Below are 26,047 nucleotides of genomic sequence, written 5' to 3'. Positions count from 1 at the left end.
GCCTCATCAAAAATTGTACAAACCTGGCTCTGCCTATGTTACGGAAGTGTAAATGCGGGGTAGGCAGAGCACTGATGTAGTGCCTAGGGTGGCAAGTTGTCTGACGCACCCTCTGAGGGGGGCTGGGGATCTCCTTCATTTGAAGCATCAGGCTGCTGGGGTAACTGGAAGTGGAGAAGGACTTGGCCTAGCAGTTGCTAAGTGGGGCAGCCTAATGCTTCAAATAAAGGAGACAACCAGCATGATGAAGGGTGTGAACTTAAGGCACTAAAGCTAGTCCAGTAGGACTCCCCAGGTGGATGCTTATTTTGAAATAATTGCTATCTCCCTGTGTGCACAAACGGGCAGTGACTGGGCATGTCAGGCTGGTGCTTGCTCTCACCTTCAGGTTGGATTGGAATGCTTCCTGCAGGGGTTTCACAAAGTACCGGCTGGGGTTTTCAGCTTCAGCATTAAAAATTCCATCCTGTGCTCTAGAAAACAATCACAAAGTTCCATGTAACACACACTGCGTCTTGGGCCACAGCTCCACAGATCTTAGCTGCTCTCCTTCCCTGAGAGGTGAGACCAGACACAGACAGAGAAACTGAACTAGCTCATCTTGCTTTCCACAGTCACATATGTGTAGGCTGGGACTGGACTATATGACTCTGTTGTGGACACCAAGGGTTAGACTCACTTAGTTGCGTGAGAGGAGGAAGGACCACACTCAGGGGTCCATTATCTATCAAAGCCCTCGCTGAAAGAGTGGATTGATCATGGTGCATAAGCTCAGGAAATTACCCTTCACAGAACTGAGCCCTTGGAAGGGTAAGTTCTTAGGAGAGCCAAGGCCAGGACAGCTTTGCCTAGGGTCTGAAAACCAGCTTCACTGGTGCTTTCACCCAACCAGCCCCTCCATCTCTCCCTGGTGGCTTTCCCCCTCCCCCTTTGAACATGTACATGTTTGGTTTTAGCCATTAAACAATCCCTGGCATTAGCCTCCTCTGGGCAGTAGGGCACGAGGGGCTACAAGAGCAGCCACTCAGGAAATGCTAAAACAGACAAATGAGAGAGAACAAAACAAACCCCACAAACAAGTATGTTGCAGTTTCCCAATTTTAACTTTTATGGGAGGCTGTAACACTGCATTTCTTCCACACGGTGGTGCAATGTGCGATTACAAGTCCTCTCCCTCCCCACATTTTCAAGATGTCTCCAGAAAATGTTTGTTTCTACTGGATCCAGGGCCGGCTCCAGGCACCAGCTGAGGAAGCAGGTGCCTGGGGCAGCCAATAGAAAGAGGCAGCGGGTCCTTCACTCTTCCTCTTCGGTGGCAGTTCGGCAGCAGCTCAATCAGATTTTACTTTTTTTTTTTCCCCTTCGCTGCTTGGGGCGGCAAAAAAGCTGGAGCCGGCCCTGACTGGATCCAGAAGAAACAGCTAGACACTTAAGAACATGTTCTCCTAAAGTAAAAGTGCCCATGGTTCTATTTCTGTAACAGATGGAGGCTACACCAGCTCTGCAGGTAGTTTCTCCTCCATTTTCCCCTCAACTTCCAGTGGGGTTTTATTTTATATTTTATAGAGGTGCTCTAAGGTCCCAATCAGGATTAGAGACAGGTTAAGTGGACATGACATCAGCCCTGCTTATCTTGTCCTTTAAGAAGAGGAGCTACATACAGAAGTGAGCAGGGGAATATAATGTTTATAATTTACTTGTTTTGCCTTATTTAAATGATCATCAATTTATGCCCTGCTGCCTCTTCTTGGAGGAGTTGTGATAAAAGCGGGCAGTTGAGAAGGGCTTTGGGGGAGGCAGTGGTAATGGGTTTAGATTAGTTTCGGGGATGGGTTTTCCAACTCTGGGAGGAGTGGAGAAATGGGTAAGCCAGGCTAGCATCACTGGTGGAGAGAGAATTAGACGTAATGAGAAGTAATTAAAGGCAGAGCTTTAAAGACCTTCACAGGTTTCTTGATATTATGATACTAAGTTCCTTCGTAAAGCATTTAAGATCTACTGATGAAGAGTGCGTTAGAAAAGAGGTAGGTATTATTACAATGAGATCCACTTCTGAACTAACTCCTTAGTGTCTCCTCCTTGAGTTGCCTCATCCTCCCTCCCTTTTAGTTGGTACAGTATAATCTATACATTTAGGGCCCAGTACGGCTGCCAGTGACATGAATATCTCTGCCATACACTTCACGGGGAGCAATGCTAGGTCTTCAATGTGCTGTTTGCCACCTGTTCTACATCTGTGTTTAATTTAACACCAGCTCTTCTCCGAAAGCCTCCCTTGTGAGATGTTACCATTGATCACAGCAATAAGCCATCACGGGGAGCACCATAGCAGGTTATTGTACCAGCCTTAGGTGTCTGTGTATGTGACCTAACCTGAGAAATGCACTGCCACCCTTCTCTCATCTGGGGTGGCTAACTGCTATTAGTGTAGGGCCCAGTAGTGTTATTTAAGTTAATCGACCCCCACTTTGTGTCTGCCTTGCTGTGTTTAGTGCTGCCTCCCCCTATGAAAGAGATCCCCGTAGAAGGATAAGAAAAGAGAAACACACTTTTCCCCTACTATTTTGCAAATATTAGTATTTATATGACAGTAGTGCCTAGAGTAAATTTGATAGTTCATTGCCATAATGCTCTAGGATGCATGCAATCCAGACTGGATGAGAGCTGTGTGCTTATTTTTCTTGTTAAAGGCAGATTTCAGAAAGCAGCTCTCCTATTCAGCCATTTTAGAATCTTTGGTCATTTCACATATGCACCTGCTCTTTTACAATCAGGCTTCTCCCACTGTTATTCCAGCCCACTCATGCGGTGCCAGGGTGAATTGGGAGTTGGGTTGGGTTGGATTGAGAGGAGAAGCAAGCGAGCAGCAGGTGGGAGTGAAACATACACTCAGCAGGAATTGAGAACTGTTATACAATGGGTCTTTCCACCATGAGAGCTCCACTACAAGTATTTCTCTCCCCCTCTTCCACTTCTGAGCAGGGTAACAAAGGTTACAGCATAGGGCACACATTAGTGACCCCTTGGGAGCCTGTGCACACAAGTCCACAGATACAAGCTTTGAAAGACCCAGTGAGCAGGAGTCTCCAAGAAAGGGAGGAGAATCCTGCAGAAGGGGAAGAAAGTCTGAGCCTGGGGACAAAGGACAAGAAAACCCACCTTTATCTGGTGGGATCGTGGCAGCCCCTTGCATGGGCTGGGGAGTGGAGGCTTCCCATGGGGGAGATGATCAGAAGAAGCATGAATACTGCCCTGGGGGTTCTCTCTGCCAGCCTAGAGACTCTTCCTCCCTGAGCATCCAGCAGCGCTAGCCAGTTGTGAAGGGCTCCTTGACTCAGCTTCTTCCGGATTCCATGACTTTCCGTGACTTCTGCAGTAGCTGGTGCTCACAGCCCCTGGGCCAGCAGCAGCAGTTTGGGTGTATGGGAGGGCGCTAGGGGCAGGGGGTTGGGAGGTGTGGGTGGCACTTACCTCAGGATCAGAGGGTCCCCAGCTCCTGCTGGCATGGCCCTGCAGCTCCTAAGCAGAGGGGTCAGGGGGCTTTGCGCACTGCCCGCAGGCCCTGCCCCCGCAGCTCCCATTGGCTGCGGTTCCCGGTCAACGGGAGCTGCGCAGCCAGCGCTTGTGGTGGGAGCAGCGCACTGAGCCCCCTGGCCCCTCCGCCACCTAGGAGATGCAGGGACACATGGAGCCTGGTAGGGAGCCTGTGAGCCCCGCCAACCCTCCCCCCGCCCCCGCACTAGCAGGGGACCCAGGCTGCATGCCGCTGCCTGCCCCCTCCCCCAGCATCAGCAGGGGTCCCAGGCCCCCTTCCCCAGCACCCATGGTGCCCCCTGGCCTCCTGCCCCCCCAGAGAGCCCCGGGCCCTGGGCCCAAGTTTTAGTTAGGGGTATATAGTAAAAGTTATGGACAGATCATGAGCTGTGAATTTTTATTTACTCCCCGAGATCTGTCCATGACTTTTACTAAAAATACCCGTAACTAAAACATAGCCTTAGTTATGAGGGAGCAGCAAGCAAGAGAGAACCGGTGTCCATGCCCTTTTCTGTAGGTGAACACACACCTGCCATGGGTTAAGTGAAGGAACCCGTGGAAGGGGAATGGGGCTTGCTGCTGAAAGTGGCACTACTGCCCCGTCGAAAGCTGAACAGGGGGCTAGCTTTGTCTGTGTTTGGCTGTGTGTCCCGGAGCGGTTATACACCAAGCTTATTTAGTTCCTGTCAGTATTAAATCCTTAAATCTACCTTCCACACATGGAAAGGGTTTTTATTCACACCTGCCCTCCAGTGCACCACCCACCCTGGGCATGGGCACATGGAAAGGGGCGGACGATAGGTATTGTCTATGCTTGTGCATCACTCACATGATCATTAGGACACTGGCCTGGATTTTGTTCAAGAAGCTCACACACTGCTCCAGAGTCAGGGAGTCTTGATTGTGCTGCAGATGCAAAGACAAATGGAGACACAGACATCCACAGAAATTCCGGGGGGGGGGGGGGGCAGGGGTGGGAGGCCGGGTTGGGAGGCAATGCACTCACTGGTTGGCCTGGAATCTGACATTTGACACTACATCCTATGGGCTATTCTGGGGCCTAGATGGGACTTATCAGTGCAGCAGGGTGTTGCAGTGTAGGTGTAGACTGCAATCACAGGGATGAGTACATAGACATGCACACTAGCTTTAATCTAGCTAGCATGGCTAAAAATGCAGTGAAGATACGGCGACACAGTGGCGCAGGCTGTACAAGCCTGTCTAGACCCTAGGTCTGTACTCGCACCCTAGCCCATGCTGAGACGGCATCACAGACCCCTTCACTGCTGTTTTTTTGCTGTGCTAGCTGGATTAAAGCTGGCCCAGACAGCTCTATCCAAGCTGCAGGCCCACCGTGATAAGTGAAAAACCCTTGTGATCTTATTAGGGCAACAAGGTGTCTGGAGCTATGAAACAAGGCACCTCTTTCTACCCATAGGGTTTCAAAATTGCAATAACACCAGTACATCAAAGCCAAGTGCTGTAATACGTTCAAGAATGAGAACGGACTCAGTTCTGAGCATTTCTAGTGGGTGTCTGACACACAAGGCTACGCAGAGTGATGCTGAGAGATCGCATGACTAGAGTTACCCCATTCACACAAAGTTGTGAGTAGAGAAAGGTTTTAGAAAGCCTCCCCTAAAAGAAGGCTGGCTGAATCTCTTGCTTGAGTCCCTACCTTAGGGCAGACAAAATGAGGACTGAGGGCAAGTCCACACTTAAAATGCTGTGTCAGCGCTTTGATGAAGACACTCTGAGCTGACAGGAGAGAGCTCTCATCGGTTTAGTTAATCCGTCTCCTGAGAGGCAGGAGCTACGTCGGCAGGAGAAGCAGCGCTGTCTATGGGGTGGGGGGTTAGCGTGGTATAACTGCGTTGCTCAGGTATATGGAGTTTTCACACCCCTGAGTGACGTAGTTATTCCGATATAGGTCTGTAGTGTAGGGCAGACCTGACTCGTTTAAAGGTAGGACAGTCGGACAAGGTGTAGATATCTGATCACCCCAACTCCGGCCCCCGCTCTTCTTCCAAGGCAACCCCACAGAAGGGAAACAAGCTGAAAAGCTGCCCCTAAGCACCCTCCCACTCTCCCCGGACTTAGGATAGGGAGGGAGAGGACTCGTTCAGGATGATCTGGAAGGGTCTAACTTGCTTTGCTTAGGAAATCCCATTAACTGCAGTGGGGTTTCAAAGCTGTATGGTCAATTCAACCTATTAGAGTGTAAAACAGTCGCCCAGAGGAAGCTCTGCCATTTATATAACTTAAGACTTGCTGGGGGGGCACTGAACAAGCCTGGGGCAGGGGTGCTGGAACCATTTGTAGAGTGGGGGAGCTGAGAGCCATTGAACCAAACTGTAAACCCTGGATATGATGGAAACTGCACCCCTAGTTCCAGCACCTATGGCCTGGGTTTTAGGTGGTGGGAAATGGAACCCGGATGGGATGTGACCTAAAACGGGATGGTTTTTTCTCTCTCAGCAAAGGGCCCCATCAGAGTAAGGGCCAGGGGAGAACGTCAGTACTCACCGTAAGGGCTCTCATGTCTCTGTTATACACCAGACCTGGGAAGAAAGGAGAGAGAGTTATTTACACCCCACAGGGTGGGAATTCACACTGGGGTTCCAGCTCCCCCTCTGCTTTTTAGCTAACCCAGGGTCATATCTAGGGGGAAGGGGAGGCACAATGGATTGGGGATTTCTTCTTTTTACTCAAGTGTTAAATGAATTAAGCCCCTTGGCCTGAGGGGAAAGGTGGGCTTGGACCTCAGTTGTCGGGTACAGGAAGCTCCACCTTCCAAATGTAGTCACTCATTCAGATCTCAGGGGCTCGTCACACCCGGGCTGCCCCAGGCCTTGGGCCTAAGCCAGGGAGCAGGTGGCACTTTAAGCCCAAAGTCAGCATGGCTCTGTAGCCAGCTGGCCATCACTTCCCGGAGCAGCTAAGGCACCTCACCTCCCGGCACCTCAGTCGCTCCTCGCTGCAGTAAGATCCTCCCACTCTCCTCTGTCAGGTGGCTGTTGGCTTGTAATAGCCTGGGGAAGAGACAGCATGTGGTTTTGGAGAAGTGGGGGGTGGAAGGCATCAACAGAGAAGATGATAGAGAGAGGGGGTGGAAGGGAAAAGACCTAACTAGTTCAGTTCTTGTACATTAGCCAACCTATTCCAGCCCAACAGGAGGCAGGGGGCTGGCAATGGGGTACAAGCCCCTGCTCAGATTCTGGAAGAAAATGAATTGCTGATTCTGAAGGGAGGGGAAAGTACAAAGGGGTCAGCTGCACCTCATGGTTCTTGCCCCCACTAATTCTATCCAGGAGAACATGCACCTACTGCAAGAGCTCTGCAAGGGCAGAGATGGCACCATCTCCCACAGAGACCAAAGATGGGGCCGGGGGGGACACGCACCTCTGCAGCGCTTCTTGGGGGCTGCGTACTTTAGGGGACTGGTGCTTGTTCTCCTCCAGACTCAGGAGACTTTCAATCATCTTCCTCTTAGAATTCAGCCATGCGTCACTTTCCTAGAAATCAGAGATGCAGGCAACAGAAGTGATTGTATGTTTCTATAGCACCTTTCACCCTCAAGGATCTCAAAGCACTTTACCAACTATGTACAGCTCATCTGAACAACAACCATGGATGCTGGGGAGGGGTGAACAGCAGCACTACACAGCAGTGGAGGTGGTACTCAGGGGAGGACAAAGTATTGCCAAGGACACCACTACTCTTACAAACAAAATACTACAAGTTCTTTAATATCTCACCTCTGACTTGGATGGCCCATCTCTAGAGGGAAGAGGGGAGTTCAGCTTCCTTTGCCTACCTAATCCTGGGCCTTTGTCCTGACCCTGCCAACAAGACAGCCAATTAGTGGTGACGGTCATTGGGGTGGGATGAACGCCTGTCCCACTAGGAACTGGAATGAGATCCACCAAATCCTTTCTGATGGCTATTTTGGTGACCTACATGAAAGGAATGGCCCTAAGGTGACATTGTCAAAGGGCCTCAGAATATCCCCCATCTGTACAAGTTTGTGCATGTATAGACAAGTGGAGAATTTACACCTTCAGATTACCCATTTGTGATTAACCTGCACTTCACTGTTGTGTCCAAATGGGTTTGGAACAAGCAAGTTCTGCCCTGGCACAAGTGACTGTGAAATTTGAGCATGCAAGTGATTGTGTGCGCAGAGGCTTGGTCTTCACTTAAAAATGATGTTGGCAAAGCTACAGGGTGTGAAAAAGACCACACCCCTGATTAGCATAGCTATGCCAACAAACCGCCCAGTGTGGATGCAACTATGTTGATAGAAGAGGGCTTCTGTCAACATAGCTAATATTGTCAAGGAGCTGGTTTTCCTACTTGGAAAGAAAAACTCCTGTCAGTGTATGCTACGCCTACACTAAGTGGCTGTGCTGACATAGGCTCTGTACTATAGACATACCCAGAGAGAGACTATGTTTAAAAAATGTTGCCAACTCTCACGGTTTTGTCAAGAGTCTTGTGATAATTCTTGCTTTCCTTAAAGCCCCAGCTCCTGGAGCCAAGTGGCTATGTGAAGATTTCAATCTTTGTTCTTAAAGAAAAAATAAGTTTCTAGCTCTTGTGGCTGTGGAGAAAGCTTCAAAATGTGACCCCCAGTGCAGCCAAAAAGCTCAGAAAGCAGAAGGCGAATAAAAAACACCAAATCTATTATTTTACATCATCTCATGATTCTAAAGCCAACCTCATGGTTTTTGGTGACTCATGATTTCTGAACATTTGGGGTTGGCAATACTGAATCTGTGATCAGATTGGAACCACTGAACTAGAAATGAAAGTCTTCATGCCCTCTCATCAGTCACCTGAGTCATCCAGCCCTGGGATGGTCTGCTACTGTGTTTGTCCGGTGCCTAGCACAATGAGGCCCCATTTCTGGTTGGCCTTTAGGTACTACCCTAAGGAACATGATTACGAATAACAAACAAGGGCATTGTTTCTTCACTATGAATTCCCGAAGCCCCAAGTGGCTCCAGATATTTATTGTTCATTTAGATCTGTTCTGACCAGCACTGTGCCTGGGGAAGAGACGGGAACTATTCTAGTTGTCTTACGTCTCTCAACCTCTTGTTCCTTTACCCGCTGCAATTGGAAATGAGTCCATGCCCTCCAGAAGGGAAGACCACTGAGAAACATGCTCCCCTAGTGGCAGTACAAGGAATAAGCCTTCTGAGGGTTTTTTCTTTATCCTGTCGTCTCTCTCTTCTGTGTCTGCCAAAGGGAAAAATCTAACCTGAGGAGCTGGGAAGAAGCCATAAGATTCCACCAGGATCAGCTTATCCACCATCTCAGGGAAAATGCAGGAGAACTGGAATGAGGCAGAAATATTGTGAGAGGGAGGAACAGAAAAGGGTTATGTTATTAGCTGGCCCAGAACATACACAATGCTCTTAAGCATCCTGTATCGGGAGGGGCTTCCTCTCATCTTAGACACAAATTTGTTTCTGTCCCATGCAGGCTGCCCCCTAATTCCCCCAGCCTATAGGGGCCATCACCCTTCCATCTGAGGCAACCCCATAAATAAAGGCTGCTGTACTCACCATTCCTGCAACAGTCCCACCTGTGAGAGAGAGGACGACACTTGGCTTATATACAGTAAACACAGTACAGGGCAACACCCTTCCCCAGAGTGACAGCTACCAAGAGGATGCTGGGGAGTATTGGCGGGGTGGCCTAGAAGCGCTCACTTGACAAGGAGAAGGAGGCAACAATCTTACCTGAGATTTGAATCCCAAGCCACAGGTCAGTGAGTGTCCCAGCAAGGGGCACTGTAGGAAATAGGGCAGGGATACTGGCTGTATGGGGAGATCCCTTCAGACATCACACCCAGTCTGCCTCAGCAGGAAGCCCTGGCTAGTGGGAGCTGCCAGCAAAAATGGTAGTGTTTTGGGAGCAGGGAGATGTGGTCACAGATGGGATAGATTAGATCTGGGGCATCAAACCCACTGGGGAGAGGAACATTTTTAATTATGGTCTGTGGCCCAAGTGATAAGTTTAGGGGTACCTGATCCCCTCAATTCACAGCATTTCTCCCACCGATGGCAATCAAGGATAGAATATGGACTGTATGTAGAAACAGTGAGGATATCAGGAAGTCCTGTTAGTTACATTCAGCATCACTCAGGGGGAGAATACGGTCACCTTTAGGCCTCCATGCTTTCCTCTGTGTTCCCTCCCTCCCTTCTTATCTCCCCTTCTTTCTTCAGGGCAAAAGCGAGAAGGAGGGAGGAGAGGAAGCCGTTCCTTTCCTGCAGCATGTCTCAATTCCCCATGGACTCCATACCCACCCCATTTCCCATCCTATCTGACAAAGTGATGAGCAACTAAAGAGTTAGTGACATGTAAAGTGTCATCCTTAGGATTTAAAGTTAATGTCCTGATGAGATCAGTAAGAGGGTTCTGGGAGATTACATCTCACAGAGCCATGTTTCAGGCTCTCTGCCAACTCAGGAAGACAGCACTGCGTTGATTGAAACCCACTTTGCATTTGGACTGTTTTTCTTGTTCTCAAGAGGCCGAGACACAGTTCTTTTTAAAGGTGTGCTAGATGATTGTGTGTAATTTGAATGGGGTGTGGGCCACATAGTTGCATCAAATGGTTGGGGTTCTTGGCACTTGAAAAGAAAATACTGCAGTCTATTCTCTGCCAAAAGAAAGTGACGCAAGTTAATCATTCACCAATGTTTGCTGGTGTCAAACTGCCACTGGGACAACAGTCACTTACCCAAACTGTGGCCCATTAGAGTAAATCGACTCCACTTCAAGGCTAAAAAGCAACAGATAAAACACTGGATTAAATACAGCAGCAGTGATGTGTTGCCACTCACCCCTTCCCGACACACAGGGACCTAAAGAGAGCCTTCACTGATGTTTTGCTTCCTAATCAGGAAATAGGATGGATTAGTAGGCCAGGCTTACAGGGACCAACCTCCGCCTGCCTCAGCTTCTCACTGCCTGTTTGCTGGTTCCAGGCAGTTCCCTACTGGCTCATAGATCTCACCTGCCACAGCCGTTCCCATTCAGGGCAAGTCCTTGGGACCATCAGTCAGACAAAGGAGCCTGGCTGCATTCTGCACTGTAGGAAAGTCGAACCTCTGAATGCTCTGCTGTGGAGCATTCATAGGGAATAGGGCAGACGGGGCCATGATCCTGGGGAAGGACTGTTATTACTCTTAATGAAAACGTGTGGCATAATTCAGCATGCCAGGCTCCTAAATCACATGATGCATTTTCATAACAGCCCTTTAGGTTTGTGGAAATCAGCCTGGAAGTTACAGCTCCATCCATCCTGCTCCTATAAATGTGCCCTGGCATCTTCAAGACAGGGTTTGCACTGCAGCACTTCAAAGGAAAGGGGTGTGCGCTCCTTTGGCTCTGGAGCGATGGATGGTGGTACTGAGCAGCGGACAGCTGCTTTTCCAGTTTCATTACCAGGCAGGAAATCGGACCAGGTGGTGCGGAGGATTTGCAGAGGCCTGGTCAGGCCTGTTTTTGTTTATGGCTGACCCTGTTGTAAAGCACAAAAACTGACTCCATGCACCCACTGATGAGTCACAGAGAAAGGTTAGATAGGAAGAATTTAGAGACTCTTCTAACACTGGTCTGAGGGGGGGAGCAGAGCGCAGATTGTTGAAGCCTGGGGGCTGGTTGGTAAGAAGGAATGAGCCTGGCAGCACACAGATCCATTGGACACATCAGCAGGTCACTAACTGCTGCTCTTACAGGGTTTCATTTCTATCACTTGGTTTCATGTTTCTCACTCTGGAAAAAGAGTCAGAAATTGGGCTCTTCATCCAGGCTGCGGGTGCAGAGTGCTGCAGGGCCCCCCAGAGGGGGTGCGTGGGGGGGGGCAAGTGGGGCAATTTGCCCCAGGCCCCGGGCCTCACAGGGCCCCCCACAAGAATATAGTATTCTATAGTATTGCAACTTTTTTTTTATGGACGGGGCCCCCAAAATTGCTTTGCCTCGGGCCCCCTGAATCCTCTGGGCGGCCCTGGAGTGCTGCTCTTGGGTGCTGGTGGACCTGCAGCTCTGGAGAAGCCCTTGGTTCCTAAGAGGTCTGGCTCCTGCGGTGGTCAAGGCTCAGCTCCTGACTGGGGTCCCATGGTGCCTGAAGCCCAGGTAAGCAGCATTATCCCCTCTCTGCACCTAGCACACTTTCTGGATGAAGTGCTCTTTGAGGGAGCCTGGGGCTCAGTCTGGCTAAAGCCAAAGTCAAGAAGGAGTCTGGCCTAGGGGGCTACCCAGAGTATGGATCACGGTGAGGCCAGGAGGAAGCAGAGGATAACTGGTAATGGGAGGCGGGGGGAACAGGGGTGTGAGAGGAGTCCTGTCTGGCTGTGGAGCCAGGAACACAAAGCTCCCTGCCCTGCGAGTCCTCCCAGCCTGCTCACCTGCTGTCACCCTGCGGATCTCGCTCACGTAGTCCAGGAAGTGGTAAGGAAAGCCCGCAGGCCGGTGGGATGACAGGCCGTGGCCCCCAAAATCCATTGCCATGTAATAGTAATCTGAAAGAGAGGCAGCAGCAACAGTAAGTCACAGAGCAGCCTCCCTCCCCGCAGCAGCAAACCAGAGGCTCTACCATAAAAGAACTGCCCCACCTTTAGGGAGCAATGGGATGAGTCTGTTGAAGGTGTTGGCATTGTCCAGCCAGCCATGCAAACAGAGCACAGGACGGCCTTGCGGGGATCCCCAGCTCTTGGCTGCAATGTGGCCCCAAGGAACTGGAAACTTCAACTCCGAGACCATGCCTGAAATACAACATACATCAGCAAATTACCTCACCCGAGCGCTGCAGCCTCATTGCTCAGTTAGGGCGCTGTGAGAGTCATCACATTGCGCTCAGAACAGGTGCCAGCTGTTAGTCACCTAGCAAACTCCAGCCTGTGCTTATGTAGTAACTGTTTGCCACCCCCACCCCTGGGCCTGACCCACGTGCTCCTGGCCTCTCACTAGTCCTTGCCCCATGTACGGCCTTGCAATCACATCCCTCCTCTTCCTCCCACATCCCAGCTCCCCCAGTTTCACCAGCTGTCCAGTGAGTGATGAGCTGGACCCAGGATTTTACTCTCTTTAATCACAGAGGTTATTTGCTGAGATGTTTTGGGGTTTCTTTCTGGTAAGTGCTGACCCCCCAGAGACCTTTCCTTTGGGATTTCCCCACCCCTAGGTCACTAGCAGCTGCCCTCTCTGGTAGCTAGCACCATCAGCACGACTGCACCTTCCAGGGCAACATGCCACTGATGCTCCTTAACTGCCAGGAAGGGGAGGGCTTTCACAATAAAGCAACAGAAGGAATTCCCCTCTCCCAATCCTTTCCTGGCTCCGCAGCACCTGCTAACCCTGCTGGCCACAGGCACAGAAGATCCAGAGTGGGACTCAAACCTGGATCTCAGCAGCAGATTCCCCTTGGTTAGCAACACAGACACCTACCTGCCACTGGCAGAGAAGACCATTTCAGCAGTGAGGGCATCTTGTTTTCTACCTCCTGGAGCCTTAGAAGAAAAGGGGAACACAGTCTATTAGAAACAGTAAGCAAGGAGAGGCAGACCCTGACCTTTCTCCTTCAGCACTTTAGTCGCTCTGTAACCTGATGCCAGATTGCCAGAGTCTGGTCCACCTTGTCACAGAAGACACTCCTCCTCTCACACAGTATTTATTAGCATCTCCAAGGAAACAGCTCCCTATTCATCATCCACCAGGGGCTTCTCTACCATAGATCCTCTCCCCACGCCCTTCATGGCAAAATTATCATGCCCCGGGAACAATGTAGGATGCTTGGCAATATCTGTATAGCTTGGCATGCCAATGAAGGCTCATTTAATTGAATTCAATCAGCTGCTTCTGCAGAATGGCAGGAGATGCTGCAGATCATGAGAGATGTCAGCTGCTGCATGAAAAAAATCCCACAAATAGAATAGCAGGGAGTAGCGCCTGTAAGGATTGAGGGGTATTGATAGAGCCAAGGCTGGTATTGGCCAGTCAGAGATAGGATATGGGATCAGATTACCTCACTCGGCATGGTAATCTCCATTCATTTCAGAGGCTCTTTTACCTCTGCTCTCAAGATCCCCCAATCATTGTTGCTCCCCCAATTGCTGCCACCTCATCCTGGCTCTATGCGTGGACTGGGAAGACAGAGGCTTTCTGCTCTTTCCACCCATTCAAGAGCATATAAGAGCAGAGGTTGCTCTTGCGTGAGGAGCCCAGGACTTTTAGGCTTAGCTCAGGCCCCACACCAAAAAGTTATCTCGGCATAGCTACACTGGTCAGGGGGGTATGGAAAAACCACACCCCCACCAACATAGCTATACCAACAACACCCGCAGGATAGACGCAGCTACGCTGACAGAAGGTGGCCTCTGTCAATGGAGCCAATGTCATCCAGGGAGGTGATGTTCCTACAGTGATGGGAAACTCCTTCTGTCGGTGTTGGCTGTGTCTGCGCTAGTGGGCTATACCAACGTAGTTACATTGGCATAGTATAGACATATCTTCAGTCTGAGAAGTCAGAGAGTGGTTCAGCCCCACTTACCAGCAAACAAAACATTCTATAGTATTCTTGCGGAGAAGGAAAGCTTACTGGTATAGGGATACCGACACACTGTACCAGCAAAGCGCTCCTAGTGTGGGAGTAGCTATACTGGCAAGGCTGTTACCAGTATAATAAAATCACCCCCATGAGCGAAACAAGCTGGGAAAGGCACAGCTTTGCTGGCATAGCTGCACCTACCCTAGGGACTTCTCCTAACTCGGCTATGTCAGATCACAGCTCTTCACACCCCTGACTAACAGCTGTGCTGACAGAAGTCCCTAGTGTAGAACTGCCCCTAGAGTAAGACACGTAAGGCCGGAACTTTTGCTGGTATAAAGCAAATATGCCAGTTTACCCTCACTGCAGACATGGCCCTTAAGTTTCAAGAAGCCAGGCAGCTTGAGACAAGGGACACAGCCTCTCTGCAGTAGGGTGTTGGTCCAATTCCAGCCCCTGGTTAGATGTGTCCTTGACCAGGGCTGTACTAGAAACTTTTGCCAGCCTAGCAATGTCAGTTAGGGGTGGGATTTTTTTCACAACATTTCTTTTCCAACAAAAGCCCTAGTATAGAATCAAGTATCAGAGGGGTAGCCGTGTTAGTCTGGTTCTGTAGAAGCAGCAAAGAATCCTGTGGCACCTAACAGAAGTTTTGCAGCATGAGCTTTCGTGGGTGAATACCCACTTCTTCGGATGCAAGCAGTGGAAATTTCCAGGGACAGGTGTGTATATATAAGCAAGCAAGAAGCAAGCTAGAGATAACGAGGTTAGATCAATCAGGGAGGATGGGGCCCTGTTCCAGCAGCTGAGGTGTGAAAGCCAAGGGAGGAGAAACTGGTTCTGTAATTGGCAAGCCATTCACAGTCTTTGTTTAGTCCTAAGCTGATGGTGTTAAATTTGCAGATAAACTGGAGCTCAGCAGTTTCTCTTTGAAGTCTGGTCCTAAAGTTTTTTTGTTGTAGGATGGCCACCTTAACATCTGCTATTGTGTGGCCAGGGAGGTTGAAGTGTTCTCCTACAGGTTTTTGTATATTGCCATTCCTAATGTCTGATTTGTGTCCATTTATCCTTTTCCTTAGAGACTGTCCAGTTTGGCCGATGTACATAGCAGAGGGGCATTGCTGGCATATGATGGCATATATTACATTGGTGGACGTGCAGGTGAATGAACCGGTGATGGTGTGGCTGATCTGGTTAGGTCCTGTGATGGTGTTGCTGGTGTAGATATGTGGGCAGAGTTGGCATCGAGGTTTGTTGCATGGGTTGGTTCCTGAGCTAGAGTTACTATGGTGCGGTGTGCAGTTGTTGGTGAGAATATGCTTCAGGTTGGCAGGTTGTCTGTGGGCGAGGACTGGCCTGCCACCCAAGGCCTGTGAAAGTGTGGGATCATTGTCCAGGATGGGTTGTAGATCCTGATGATGCGTTGGAGGGGTTTGAGCTGGGGACTGTATGTGATGGCCAGTGGAGTCCTGTTGGTTTCTTTCTTGGGTTTGTCTTGCAGAAGGAGGTTTCTGGGTACACATCTGGCTCTGTTGATCTGTTTCCTTATTTCCTCGTGTGGGTACTGTAGTCTTGAGAATGCTTGGTGGAGATTTTCTAGATGTTGGTCTCTGTCTGCGGGGTTAGAGCAGATACGGTTGTACCTCAGTGCTTGGCTGTAGACAATGGATCTAGTGGTGTGCCGGGATGGAAGCTGGAGGCATGAAGGTAGGCATAGCGGTCGGTAGGTTTTCGGTATAGGGTGGTGTTAATGTGACCACCACTTATTTGCACCGTGGTGTCTAGGAAGTGGACCTCCCGTGTAGATAGGTCCAGGCTGAGGTTGATGGAGGGGTGGAAGCTGTTGAAATCATGGTGGAATTTTTCCAGAGTCTCCTTCCCATGGGTCCAGATGATGAAGATGTCATCAATGTAGCGTAGGTAGAGAAGGGGCGTGAGTGGACGGGAGCTGAGGAAGCGTTGTTCCAGGTCGGCCATAAAAATATTGGCATATTGTGGGGCCATGCGGGTGCCCATAGCAGTGCCACTGATCTGGAGATATATATTGTCATTAAATTTGAAATAGTTGTGTGTGAGGATAAAGGCACAGAGCTCAGCAACCAGTTGTGCTGTGGCATCATCAGGGATACTGTTCCTGATAGCTTGTATTCCATCAGTGTGTGGGATGAAAAACAACATCGCTTGCCTCACAACCTAAGTTGTGCAGAACGCAATGCCATCCACAGCCTCAGAAACCATCCTGACATTATAATCAAAGAGGCTGATAAAGGAGGTGCTGTTGTCATCATGAACAGGTCTGACTACCAAAAGGAGGCCGCCAGACAACTCTCCAATACCAAATTTTACAGGCTACTTCCCTCAGATCCCACTGAGGAATACACTAAGAAACTGCACCATCTACTCAGGACACTCCCTACACTAGCACCGGAACAAATCAACGTACCCTTAGAACCCCGATCAGGGTTATTCTATCTACTACCCAAGATCCACAAACCCGGAAATCCTGGACGCCCCATCATCTCTGGCATTGGAACTCTCACTGAAGGACCGTCTGGATATGTGGACTCTCTACTCAGACCCTATGTTACCAGCACTCCCAGCTATCTCCATGACACCGCTGATTTCCTGAGGAAACTACAATGCATTGGTGACCTTCCAGAAAACACCATCCTAGCCACCATGGATGTAGAGGCTCTCTACACAAACATCCCACAAACTGATGGAATACAAGCTATCAGGAACAGTATCCCTGATGATGCCACAGCACAACTGGTTGCTGAGCTCTGTGCCTTTATCCTCACACACAACTATTTCAAATTTAATGACAATATATATCTCCAGATCAGTGGCACTGCTATGGGCACCCGCATGGCCCCACAATATGCCAATATTTTTATGGCCGACCTGGAACAACGCTTCCTCAGCTCCCGTCCACTCACGTCCCTTCTCTACCTACGCTACATTGATGACATCTTCATCATCTGGACCCATGGGAAGGAGACTCTGGAAAAATTCCACCATGATTTCAACAGCTTCCACCCCTCCATCAACCTCAGCCTGGACCTATCTACACGGGAGGTCCACTTCCTAGACACCACGGTGCAAATAAGTGGTGGTCACATTAACACCACCCTATACCGAAAACCTACCGACCGCTATGCCTACCTTCATGCCTCCAGCTTCCATCCCGGGCACACCACAAGATCCATTGTCTACAGCCAAGCACTGAGGTACAACCGTATCTGCTCCCGCAGACAGAGACCAACACCTAGAAAATCTCCACCAAGCATTCTCAAGACTACAGTACCCACACGAGGAAATAAGGAAACAGATCAACAGAGCCAGATGTGTACCCAGAAACCTCCTTCTGCAAGACAAACCCAAGAAAGAAACCAACAGGACTCCACTGGCCATCACATACAGTCCCCAGCTCAAACCCCTCCAATGCATCATCAGGGATCTACAACCCATCCTGGACAATGATCCCACACTTTCACAGGCCTTGGGTGGCAGGCCAGTCCTCGCCCACAGACAACCTGCCAACCTGAAGCATATTCTCACCAACAACTGCACACCGCACCATAGTAACTCTAGCTCAGGAACCAACCCATGCAACAAACCTCGATGCCAACTCTGCCCACATATCTACACCAGCAACACCATCACAGGACCTAACCAGATCAGCCACACCATCACCGGTTCATTCACCTGCACGTCCACCAATGTAATATATGCCATCATATGCCAGCAATGCCCCTCTGCTATGTACATCGGCCAAACTGGACAGTCTCTAAGGAAAAGGATAAATGGACACAAATCAGACATTAGGAATGGCAATATACAAAAACCTGTAGGAGAACACTTCAACCTCCCTGGCCACACAATAGCAGATGTTAAGGTGGCCATCCTACAACAAAAAAACTTTAGGACCAGACTTCAAAGAGAAACTGCTGAGCTCCAGTTCATCTGCAAATTTAACACCATCAGCTTAGGACTAAACAAAGACTGTGAATGGCTTGCCAATTACAGAACCAGTTTCTCCTCCCTTGGCTTTCACACCTCAGCTGCTGGAACAGGGCCCCATCCTCCCTGATTGATCTAACCTCGTTATCTCTAGCTTGCTTCTTGCTTGCTTATATATACACACCTGTCCCTGGAAATTTCCACTGCTTGCATCCGAAGAAGTGGGTATTCACCCACGAAAGCTCACAGTGTAGAATCAGTTATAGTGGCAAAAAGTGACTTTACCAGGAGAGCTGATTTCATTAGTGCCAGTGGCATACTCTCCTGGCAAAAGAACTCTCTCATCAATATAAGCTAGGGCTGTGCAAGGAGGGTTTGCTGGCATAGCTATAGTAGTGGCAAACCTTTTCTAATGTAGATTAGGCCAAAGTCATCCCAACTTGCTTCACAAAAGCTCTTTGGTAGGATCTGTTCTGATTCCCAGCAGGATGGGTCCAAATACCAAAACTCCGCATCCTGCCCATCTGGCCCCTGCCTTTGCAGCCTCAGCACACAGGCCAAGGACTGGGAGCACCAGGGAGAATGAACTGACCCCTTAGCTGTGGGCCCCCTGGGCTGAGGCACAGCTGGAAACTCCATTGCTACCTACCCAGCCCGCACTTATCCCAGAAACTACAAGCCAGGCTTTTGCTCTGGCACCCTCCCCAGCACTAGCCTCACTCAGTCAGTACAAAGGGGAGATGTCTAAAAGGAGGAAGCTAGGTAAGAACCACACCAAGGGGAAAGGAGATCAGAAGGCACGAGGGCACCTGTGCAGCAGCTGCTCACATACCTCCAGGAGTCCACACAGCTGCGTCAAAGCCACAGCTGCACACACTGAGTCCTGAGTCGGCTTGATGCAGAGAGCAGGAGGGGAGGACTCAGATAGCCACTTCCTAGTAGCTGCAGCCGGAACTACAGAGAAGATCCTCCCCCTGTGGCTGCAACGCTTAAAGGGTCCTAATACTGCCCCTTCTCCAGCTCTCCTCTGTAGCCTCATTGCTGTACACAATTTAAGGATGGTGAGGCTGTGCCCTTTTAAAACTGATGTCCAGCAGTAGTGATTATAACTGTACCTTACATTTCTGTAGCACTGTCCGTGCTGAAGGGAGCCTGCTTATCTGTGCACTGCGTAGAAAGGGAGTGTTTCTTCCACTGCTGAAATGCAGCCACTGTTGCTCTGGTGTATTGCAGCTGCTCTTTAACAGCACTTAGCAAACACTAGGCCAGTGGTTATACAACATCTGGTGACCCCGACGTGATCCAGACACAGGACCCCCGACTCATCGGCTGGCTTAGCCTTGGTGCACCACAGCGCAACGCGCTCCCTCGTGAGTATGGGGGGGGACTTATCCATTGAGCAAAAAGATCATGCAAAAGAGTTATTGAAACTTATCAAACAGGACGGGTGTACTGCAGTATCGTTACGGCACTTGGAGGAATTGCTCCGAGTGATTGAGTATAAGTGCCCATGGTACTCGAACCGAGGCTCCCTAGATCACTCCGATTGGATAAAGATCGGAGAGGCATTGTTTAGGGAACCTCGAGCCGAGATCCAACATATTCTGTTGTGGCAGCACTGTTCAGCTGCGGTGGGGAGATTACGAAAAGAGGCGTCCCCCTCCGCACCTCCCTTGCTCTCGGTGGAGGCACCTCCTGCCTATCCCCGAGTGCTCCCTCCAGCCCCTTTTTTAGCACCAAAAACTTCTACACCAGTGGTGGACACCCTGGGGCAGAGGTCCCTTCATCAGGGTGCTGTCTGTGCCGCCCTTGCGGCGCGGCAGGCGGGCAGGACCCCTTATTGGAAGAATGGGAGGGAGAAATCCCTTTGATGTTTCCCCTGTCTTATGACCCTCCCAATGAGGCAGGTGAGGTGGTAGCTCGACACTCCACCATCCCGTACTCTATTCTTAGGGAACTTAACAAAGCGGTACGTGAGTCTGGGCTGCGTTCCACTTATGTGCAGGGTATGATAGAAGGGATCGCTAATAGTTATACTATGATCCCGGAGGATTGGAAACATCTATTTCGTATGATCCTTTCCCCTGCACAGTACGTGGTATGGGATAATGAGTTTAGGTTGGCAGCCCTAGCACTCGGTAACGCGCAGAATACTGCTGAGCAAATATATGGGACAGGAGCTTTTGCCACCATGGAGCAACAATCTATATTGCCCATGGAATCTTTTCACCGCACGGCAATGTGCATTCAAAGAGCCTTTAGGCGCGTTCCAGCCTCTGGCAAGCCCCTTCGATCATTCACAAATGTTAAACAACAAGCTACTGAACCTTATCATCATTTCGTTGATCGCCTCAAGGAGGCTGTTCAACGCCAAATTGACAATCCAGATGCTCAGACGGAACTCCTTTTACGCTTAGCGTATGAGCAGTCCAATGCTGACTGTCGGAAAATTCTCCAAACTATCATTCACCGCCCTAAATACACACTCGCTGACATGTTGCAGGCATGTGCCGAAGTGGGCACTCAGACCCATGCTATGGCACTGTTGGCGGGAGCAATCCGTCAAGGTAACAAACCTACAGGTAACTGCTTTAACTGCCAGCGACCTGGACACTTCAAAAAGGAGTGCAGGGCCCCAGGAGGTGGTGCTCATAAGGGCGGAACTAACACCACCGGGGGCCGTCCTTCTAAAAAGTGCCCAAAATGTAATAAAGGATATCATTGGGCTAATCAATGTCGCTCCTCAACCCCAGATAATTCGGGAAACTTTCGACCGGGCCCCCCTCCAGCCCCGGTTTAAAGGAGGGAGCTTTGCCTGCCACAGCTGCTAGACCAGCCACAAAAGGCAGTGCTGGTTTGGATCTTATTAATGCAGTAGATATGCAATCCCCTCTCCCTGGTGACGTACTCCTCATGCCTATGCAGCTTTCTGGTCCGCTTCCCCCAGACACATTTGGGTTAATTTTGCCTCGCTCATCTGCCAGTAGTCAGTCTATTATGATTGTGCCTGGAGTCATCAATTCTAATTACACCGGCATTATCTATGTTCAAATTTGGAGTCACCTTCCCCTCAAATTAAAGGCGGGGGACTCTTGGGCTCAACTGCTAATCTTACCTTACACAGCGCCGGCCGGACCCAGCCAAGCGAGTCGTGCCGGCGGATTTGTTTCTACTCGCGTTAATCTGGAGCAAGGTCTCCTTTTTCATCCACAGATTGCTGCAGTATTACAACACATTCGAACCCACAAGCCGACCCGTAAGTATATCATCAACGGTAAGGAGCTCTATGGGTTGCTAGACACTGGAGCGGATGTTTCAGTAGTTGCACAAAAGCATTGGGACCCTTCCTGGCCTTCCGAAGTTTCCCCCTCTGTTTGGGGAGTGGGAGGCCCGCAATCTTCTCGACAGAGCACCAATTGGCTCTCAGTATGGGATAGTGAGGAGGGGCGAGAGGTTGCAAAAATTCGTCCGTGCATTTTGCCAATTGACATTAATCTCTGGGGGCGAGACCTATTGTCTCAGCTGGGAGCCTCCCTAGTTGTGCCATGACACGTCAATGCTCTTCACACACTGCCCTCCCCCTGGAATGGAAAACCCATGTCCCAGTGTGGGTTGAACAATGGCCACTCCCTCAGGAAAAATTAATAGCCCTTAAAGAATTAGTTCAGGAACAGTTAACCGAGGGACATATTGAACCTACTACTAGTCCATATAATACTCCGGTCTTTGTTATTAAGAAAAAATCTGGACGCTGGAGATTATTACATGATCTCCGAGCTATAAACAAAATTATGGAACCTATGGGAGCCCTTCAATGTGGGACCCCGAATCCGAATGTTATACCACATGATTATCAGTTAGCAGTAATCGATCTTAAGGATTGTTTTTTCTCTATTCCTCTCCTCCCCCGTGATCGAAAGTACTTTGCCTTTACTATCCCTGTTTTGAATAACAGTCAGCCAACAGAACGCTACCATTGGAAGGTTCTTCCCCAGGGTATGCTAAACAGCCCCACCCTCTGTCAATATTACGTAAATCAGTCTCTCTTACCCTTTCGCAAACGGTACCCTATGCTTAAGGTTTACCATTATATGGATGATATCCTCATAGCAGGACCAGAACTCCCTCCCTCGTGGAAAACTGACCTGCAAAATATGCTCCAGGAATACGGCCTTCAGATAGCCCCAGAAAAGGTACAATGTATAGAGCCCTTCCTTTATCTGGGACATAAAATGATGGCGCTTATTCCATTCCGATTATCCATAAATTGCCTTGAAAACCAACATTAATTACGTCACCCTTCAACAAGTCCTGGGCATTATTAATTGGGTACGTCCCTATTATCGCCTTGATACCAACATGTTAAGTCCATTATTTGATGTTCTTCGGCAGGGGCGTCACCCCTCCGATATCATTTCTCTCACAAAAACACAATTAGATGCCATTGAGCAGGTAAATCAATCTCTCGCAAAGGTTTGGGTGGATCGTGCCGTGGATAACGAGCCTCCACGTCTCGCTTGTCTTCAAGGGGTGACCCAACCTTGTGCCGCCCTCTTTCAAGCACCCGAGGCTGGGACGGTACGAATCCTTGAATGGCTTTATCTCGCCCACACCCCAGCAAATACCCTTACTCCCCTTCCCTCCATGCTTGCCTCCCTTATCACCAAGGGACGCCAGCGAGCGTGGGTCCTTTTAGGCATTGATCCTGTTGAAATAGTACTTCCGATCCCCTTGCATTTATGGCAAACTCTTTGTGAAACTATCCCGAGGTTCAGTGTGCATGCTCAGCCTTTACTGGGGTCTTCTCCTGTCACACTTTGAAGGACCCCCGTTTCAGCATGACGCAGCGATTACCCCTTAACTTTTGCTATTTACTCTCCCCAACCCCGCTGCCAGATGTGCTTACAGTATTTACGGACGGAAGTCCACACCGTGGGGTTCTCTCTTGGCGTGACCCATCTACTACCCACTGGTGTTCTCTGTTTACCCTACCCCAAAGCTCCGCCCAGCGTGCTGAGCTGGCTGCAGTAATTTTAGCCTTTAATCGTTTTTCTATGCAACCGTTTAATATTATCACTGACAGTTTATATGTAGCCAATGTTGTTTCAAATATTAGTGGTAGCTATGTATCACCAGCGCTAGATAAAAATTTGCTAGCTTTGTTTTTAGCATTGCAACATCTCATTCATTCCCGTACCGATCAGTTTTTTTATTGCTCATATTCGAAGCCACCAACCATTCCCTGGCATGTTGACAGAAGGCAATGCCCAGGCGGATGCCCAACTTAGGGCATTCCCTTGTACTCCTATAGAAAGTCATGCCCTACATCATCAAAATGCCAAGGCATTGGCTAAACAATTTCAGATCCCTCTCTCTGATGCTCGAGGTATTGTTCAACAATGTCCTCAATGTACCCTTAACCCACAGGGTCCTCCCATAGGGGTAAATCCCCGTGGTCTCGGAGCCAATCAACTTTGGCAGATGGATGTTACCCTTTTTCCCCCTTTCTCCCCTTGGTAATACCTGCATGTTGTCATCGACACATTTTCAGGCTACACTTGGGTAACTGCCCAAAAAGGGGAGGCTACCAAACATGTTTGTAATCACTTGATTCGCAGTTTTGCGGTAATGGGCAGCCCCACTGAGTTAAAAACCGACAATGGCCCTGCTTATTGTTCCTCCGCCATGGCCGCATTTTGTGCCCGGTGGGGCATTCTCCACAAATTCGGCATTCCTTATAATTCCCGGGGTCAGGCCATTGTTGAGCGGGCTAACCGTACCCTGAAGGAGGCCCTTACTAAACAAAAACAAAAAGGAGGAGTGCCCCTATCCTTGCCAGATAAGGAAGAATGGCTGGCTCGTGTCTTGTTTACTCTGAATCATTTGAATTTAACTTTGTTTAATAATCAGTTTTTATCTAGAGCCCAGCGCCATTATAGACAGACCGAGCCCCTTCCGGCGCCGAAGGTGATATATCGCAAGTTGCCAGGACCAGAGTGGAGCCTGCCTGTGCCACTCATCACCTGGGGCCGGGGCTATGCAGCAGTGTCAACTGAAACCGGCCCTGTGTGGGTTCCCGCTCGCTTTGTGAAGCCGTGGAGAGATGGCCTGGCATCAGGGGCTAAAGAATCCCATTCCGGACTTCAGTCTAACCCTGACGGATAGGGTGGACAAGATTGACAAGGCCCGAAAGCGTGGCACACCTAACACTGCCATAACTTGGGGGCAGGTCAAAGCTTTATCACGGCAGGCTGAACATGTATTAGAGCGGCTATAGATTATTTACTTATGCTGCATCATTATGGATGTGAAAAGGTTAATGATATGTGTTGCTTTAATATTTCTGATCATCATCATTCAGTTGAAAATCAACTCAAGATAATTAAAAATTTAACAGATCAAATCAGATACAATCCAGACCCCTTCGGGGGATGGTGGGATTGGCTCTCCTCATGGCTTCCTAACACTGGGTGGTTGCATCAGCTTGTCACCTTTCGGGGACTCACTGTACTGTTACTCGTGCTGTTTTGCTGCGGCATTCAGTGCGTCCCCTCATTTGTTTCTCTCTTCATTAAGGGCTGTCCGTGGACTAACCCAGGGCCCCTTCGTAAGTATTAGTCATGTTAACAAAACAAAAAAGGGTGAGATGTAGGTACAAGTGCTGGCAAGCCACACTGTATCTGCATTGAACCGTTCATTAGAACAGTATAGTATGCACTTTCTGCTATGCTAGCTTAGTCACACAAGACAATGGCCCGGTGAGGCCGGTGAGGAAAGCCAGCCTTAACCAATCAGAATGAAGTAAACAGGTGTATCAATCATATAGTAATAAGTAACCTGTGTGATGTCAATCATGTAATGCTGAGAACCAGTCTGTAAGAAAGAGAATAAAAGCAGCGGTCTGGGACTATACCAGGACGCCTCACTGCAGCCTTGTCTCGTCTCTGTTTCCCGATACAACAGTTCCCAAACTGTTCTGCTGCTTGTGCAGGGAAAACCCCTGGCAGGCTGGGCCGGTTTGTTTACCTGCCCCATCCGCAGGTTCGGCTGATCGCAGCTCCCAGTGGCCACGGTTTGCTGCTCCAGGCCCATGGGAGCTGCTGGAAGTGGCTTGGGCCGAGGGATGTGCTGGCCGCCGCTTCCAGTGGCTCCCATTGGCCTGGAGCAGCGAACCGCGGCCACTGGGAGCCGCAATCGACCGAACCTGCGGATGCAGCAGATAAACAAACCGGCCCGGCCCGCCAGGGGCTTTCCCTGCACAAGCAGTGGAACAAGTTTGGGAACCACTGCACTAGGCAACAGTGTAAGATAGGACGTGAAGAAGGATGCTGTAGCCAGTGTCAGCTTCAGGGGAGACAATCATCACCCAAACAAGAATTTAATCCAGACACCAGTAATAAGACCCCCTTGCATTTGCAAAAGTAACATGATCCCTTTTATACAGTGTTGTTGCAGCTATGTCAGCCCTGTGATATTAGAGACACACAGGGGTGAGGTAATATATTTTATTAGACCAACTTTTGTTGATGAATAAGAGCTGTGTGTAAGCTTGGAAGCTTGTCCCTCTCACCAACAGAAATTAGTCCAGTAAAGGATATTACCTCACCCACCTTTTCTCTGTAATTATCCCTTTTGTGACTAGAAGGGATCAGTACCTCTGCTTCCTGTGCCGTGCAAAAGGCAGGACCACTGCGTGTGTAGGGGTGTGTTCTGATTTTAAACTCTTTCCAGGAGAGTTCCCCATCTCCAAGGAGCAGCGACCCCTGGTGACTATAAGCACAATTGCAGACAAAGGACAGCTTAGCCTGCAGCACCCCATCCTGAACACAGCTGAGACCTGCAGCTTCACTGCTCAGAAATTTCTGCACTTTGACAGCAGAAGACTGTGGCCTGGTCTGTGCTACACGGTTAGGTCAACATAAGCTTCCTTAGGTTGACCAGGCCCTAGGGTGACCAGGCATCCCGATTTTCTAGGGACAGTCCCAA

General features: G+C 49.6%; 1 protein-coding gene across 3 annotated transcripts in view; it reads right to left on the bottom strand.

Moving 5' to 3' along the window:
• SERHL2 (serine hydrolase like 2) overlaps nt 1-26,047 on the bottom strand; it is a 34,509-nt gene that overhangs the window by 2,743 nt on the left and 5,719 nt on the right. The window contains exons 1-13 of one of the 3 annotated variants that reach the window (XM_039491981.1): nt 18,894-18,985; nt 13,000-13,061; nt 12,168-12,317; nt 11,961-12,074; nt 10,292-10,333; nt 9,108-9,127; nt 8,801-8,875; nt 7,293-7,376; nt 6,937-7,049; nt 6,487-6,566; nt 6,061-6,095; nt 4,364-4,440; nt 383-473 (exon numbers count right to left, since the gene is read on the bottom strand). In XM_039491981.1, coding sequence (XP_039347915.1) covers nt 383-473; nt 4,364-4,440; nt 6,061-6,095; nt 6,487-6,566; nt 6,937-7,049; nt 7,293-7,376; nt 8,801-8,875; nt 9,108-9,127; nt 10,292-10,333; nt 11,961-12,074; nt 12,168-12,317; nt 13,000-13,039 — 921 coding nt within the window. In that variant the 5' untranslated portion in view covers nt 13,040-13,061; nt 18,894-18,985. Of the gene's footprint in view, nt 1-382; nt 474-4,363; nt 4,441-6,060; nt 6,096-6,486; nt 6,567-6,936; nt 7,050-7,292; nt 7,377-8,800; nt 8,876-9,107; nt 9,128-10,291; nt 10,334-11,960; nt 12,075-12,167; nt 12,318-12,999; nt 13,062-18,893; nt 18,986-26,047 lie in introns of those variants that run through there. The other 2 variants (XM_039491987.1, XM_039491997.1) reach the window with 2 other exon arrangements.

Source organism: Mauremys reevesii, linkage group 1 (assembly GCF_016161935.1).
Source record: "Mauremys reevesii isolate NIE-2019 linkage group 1, ASM1616193v1, whole genome shotgun sequence".
Lineage (NCBI taxonomy): Eukaryota > Metazoa > Chordata > Testudines > Geoemydidae > Mauremys > Mauremys reevesii.
This window is presented reverse-complemented; position numbering and strand designations above follow the sequence as displayed.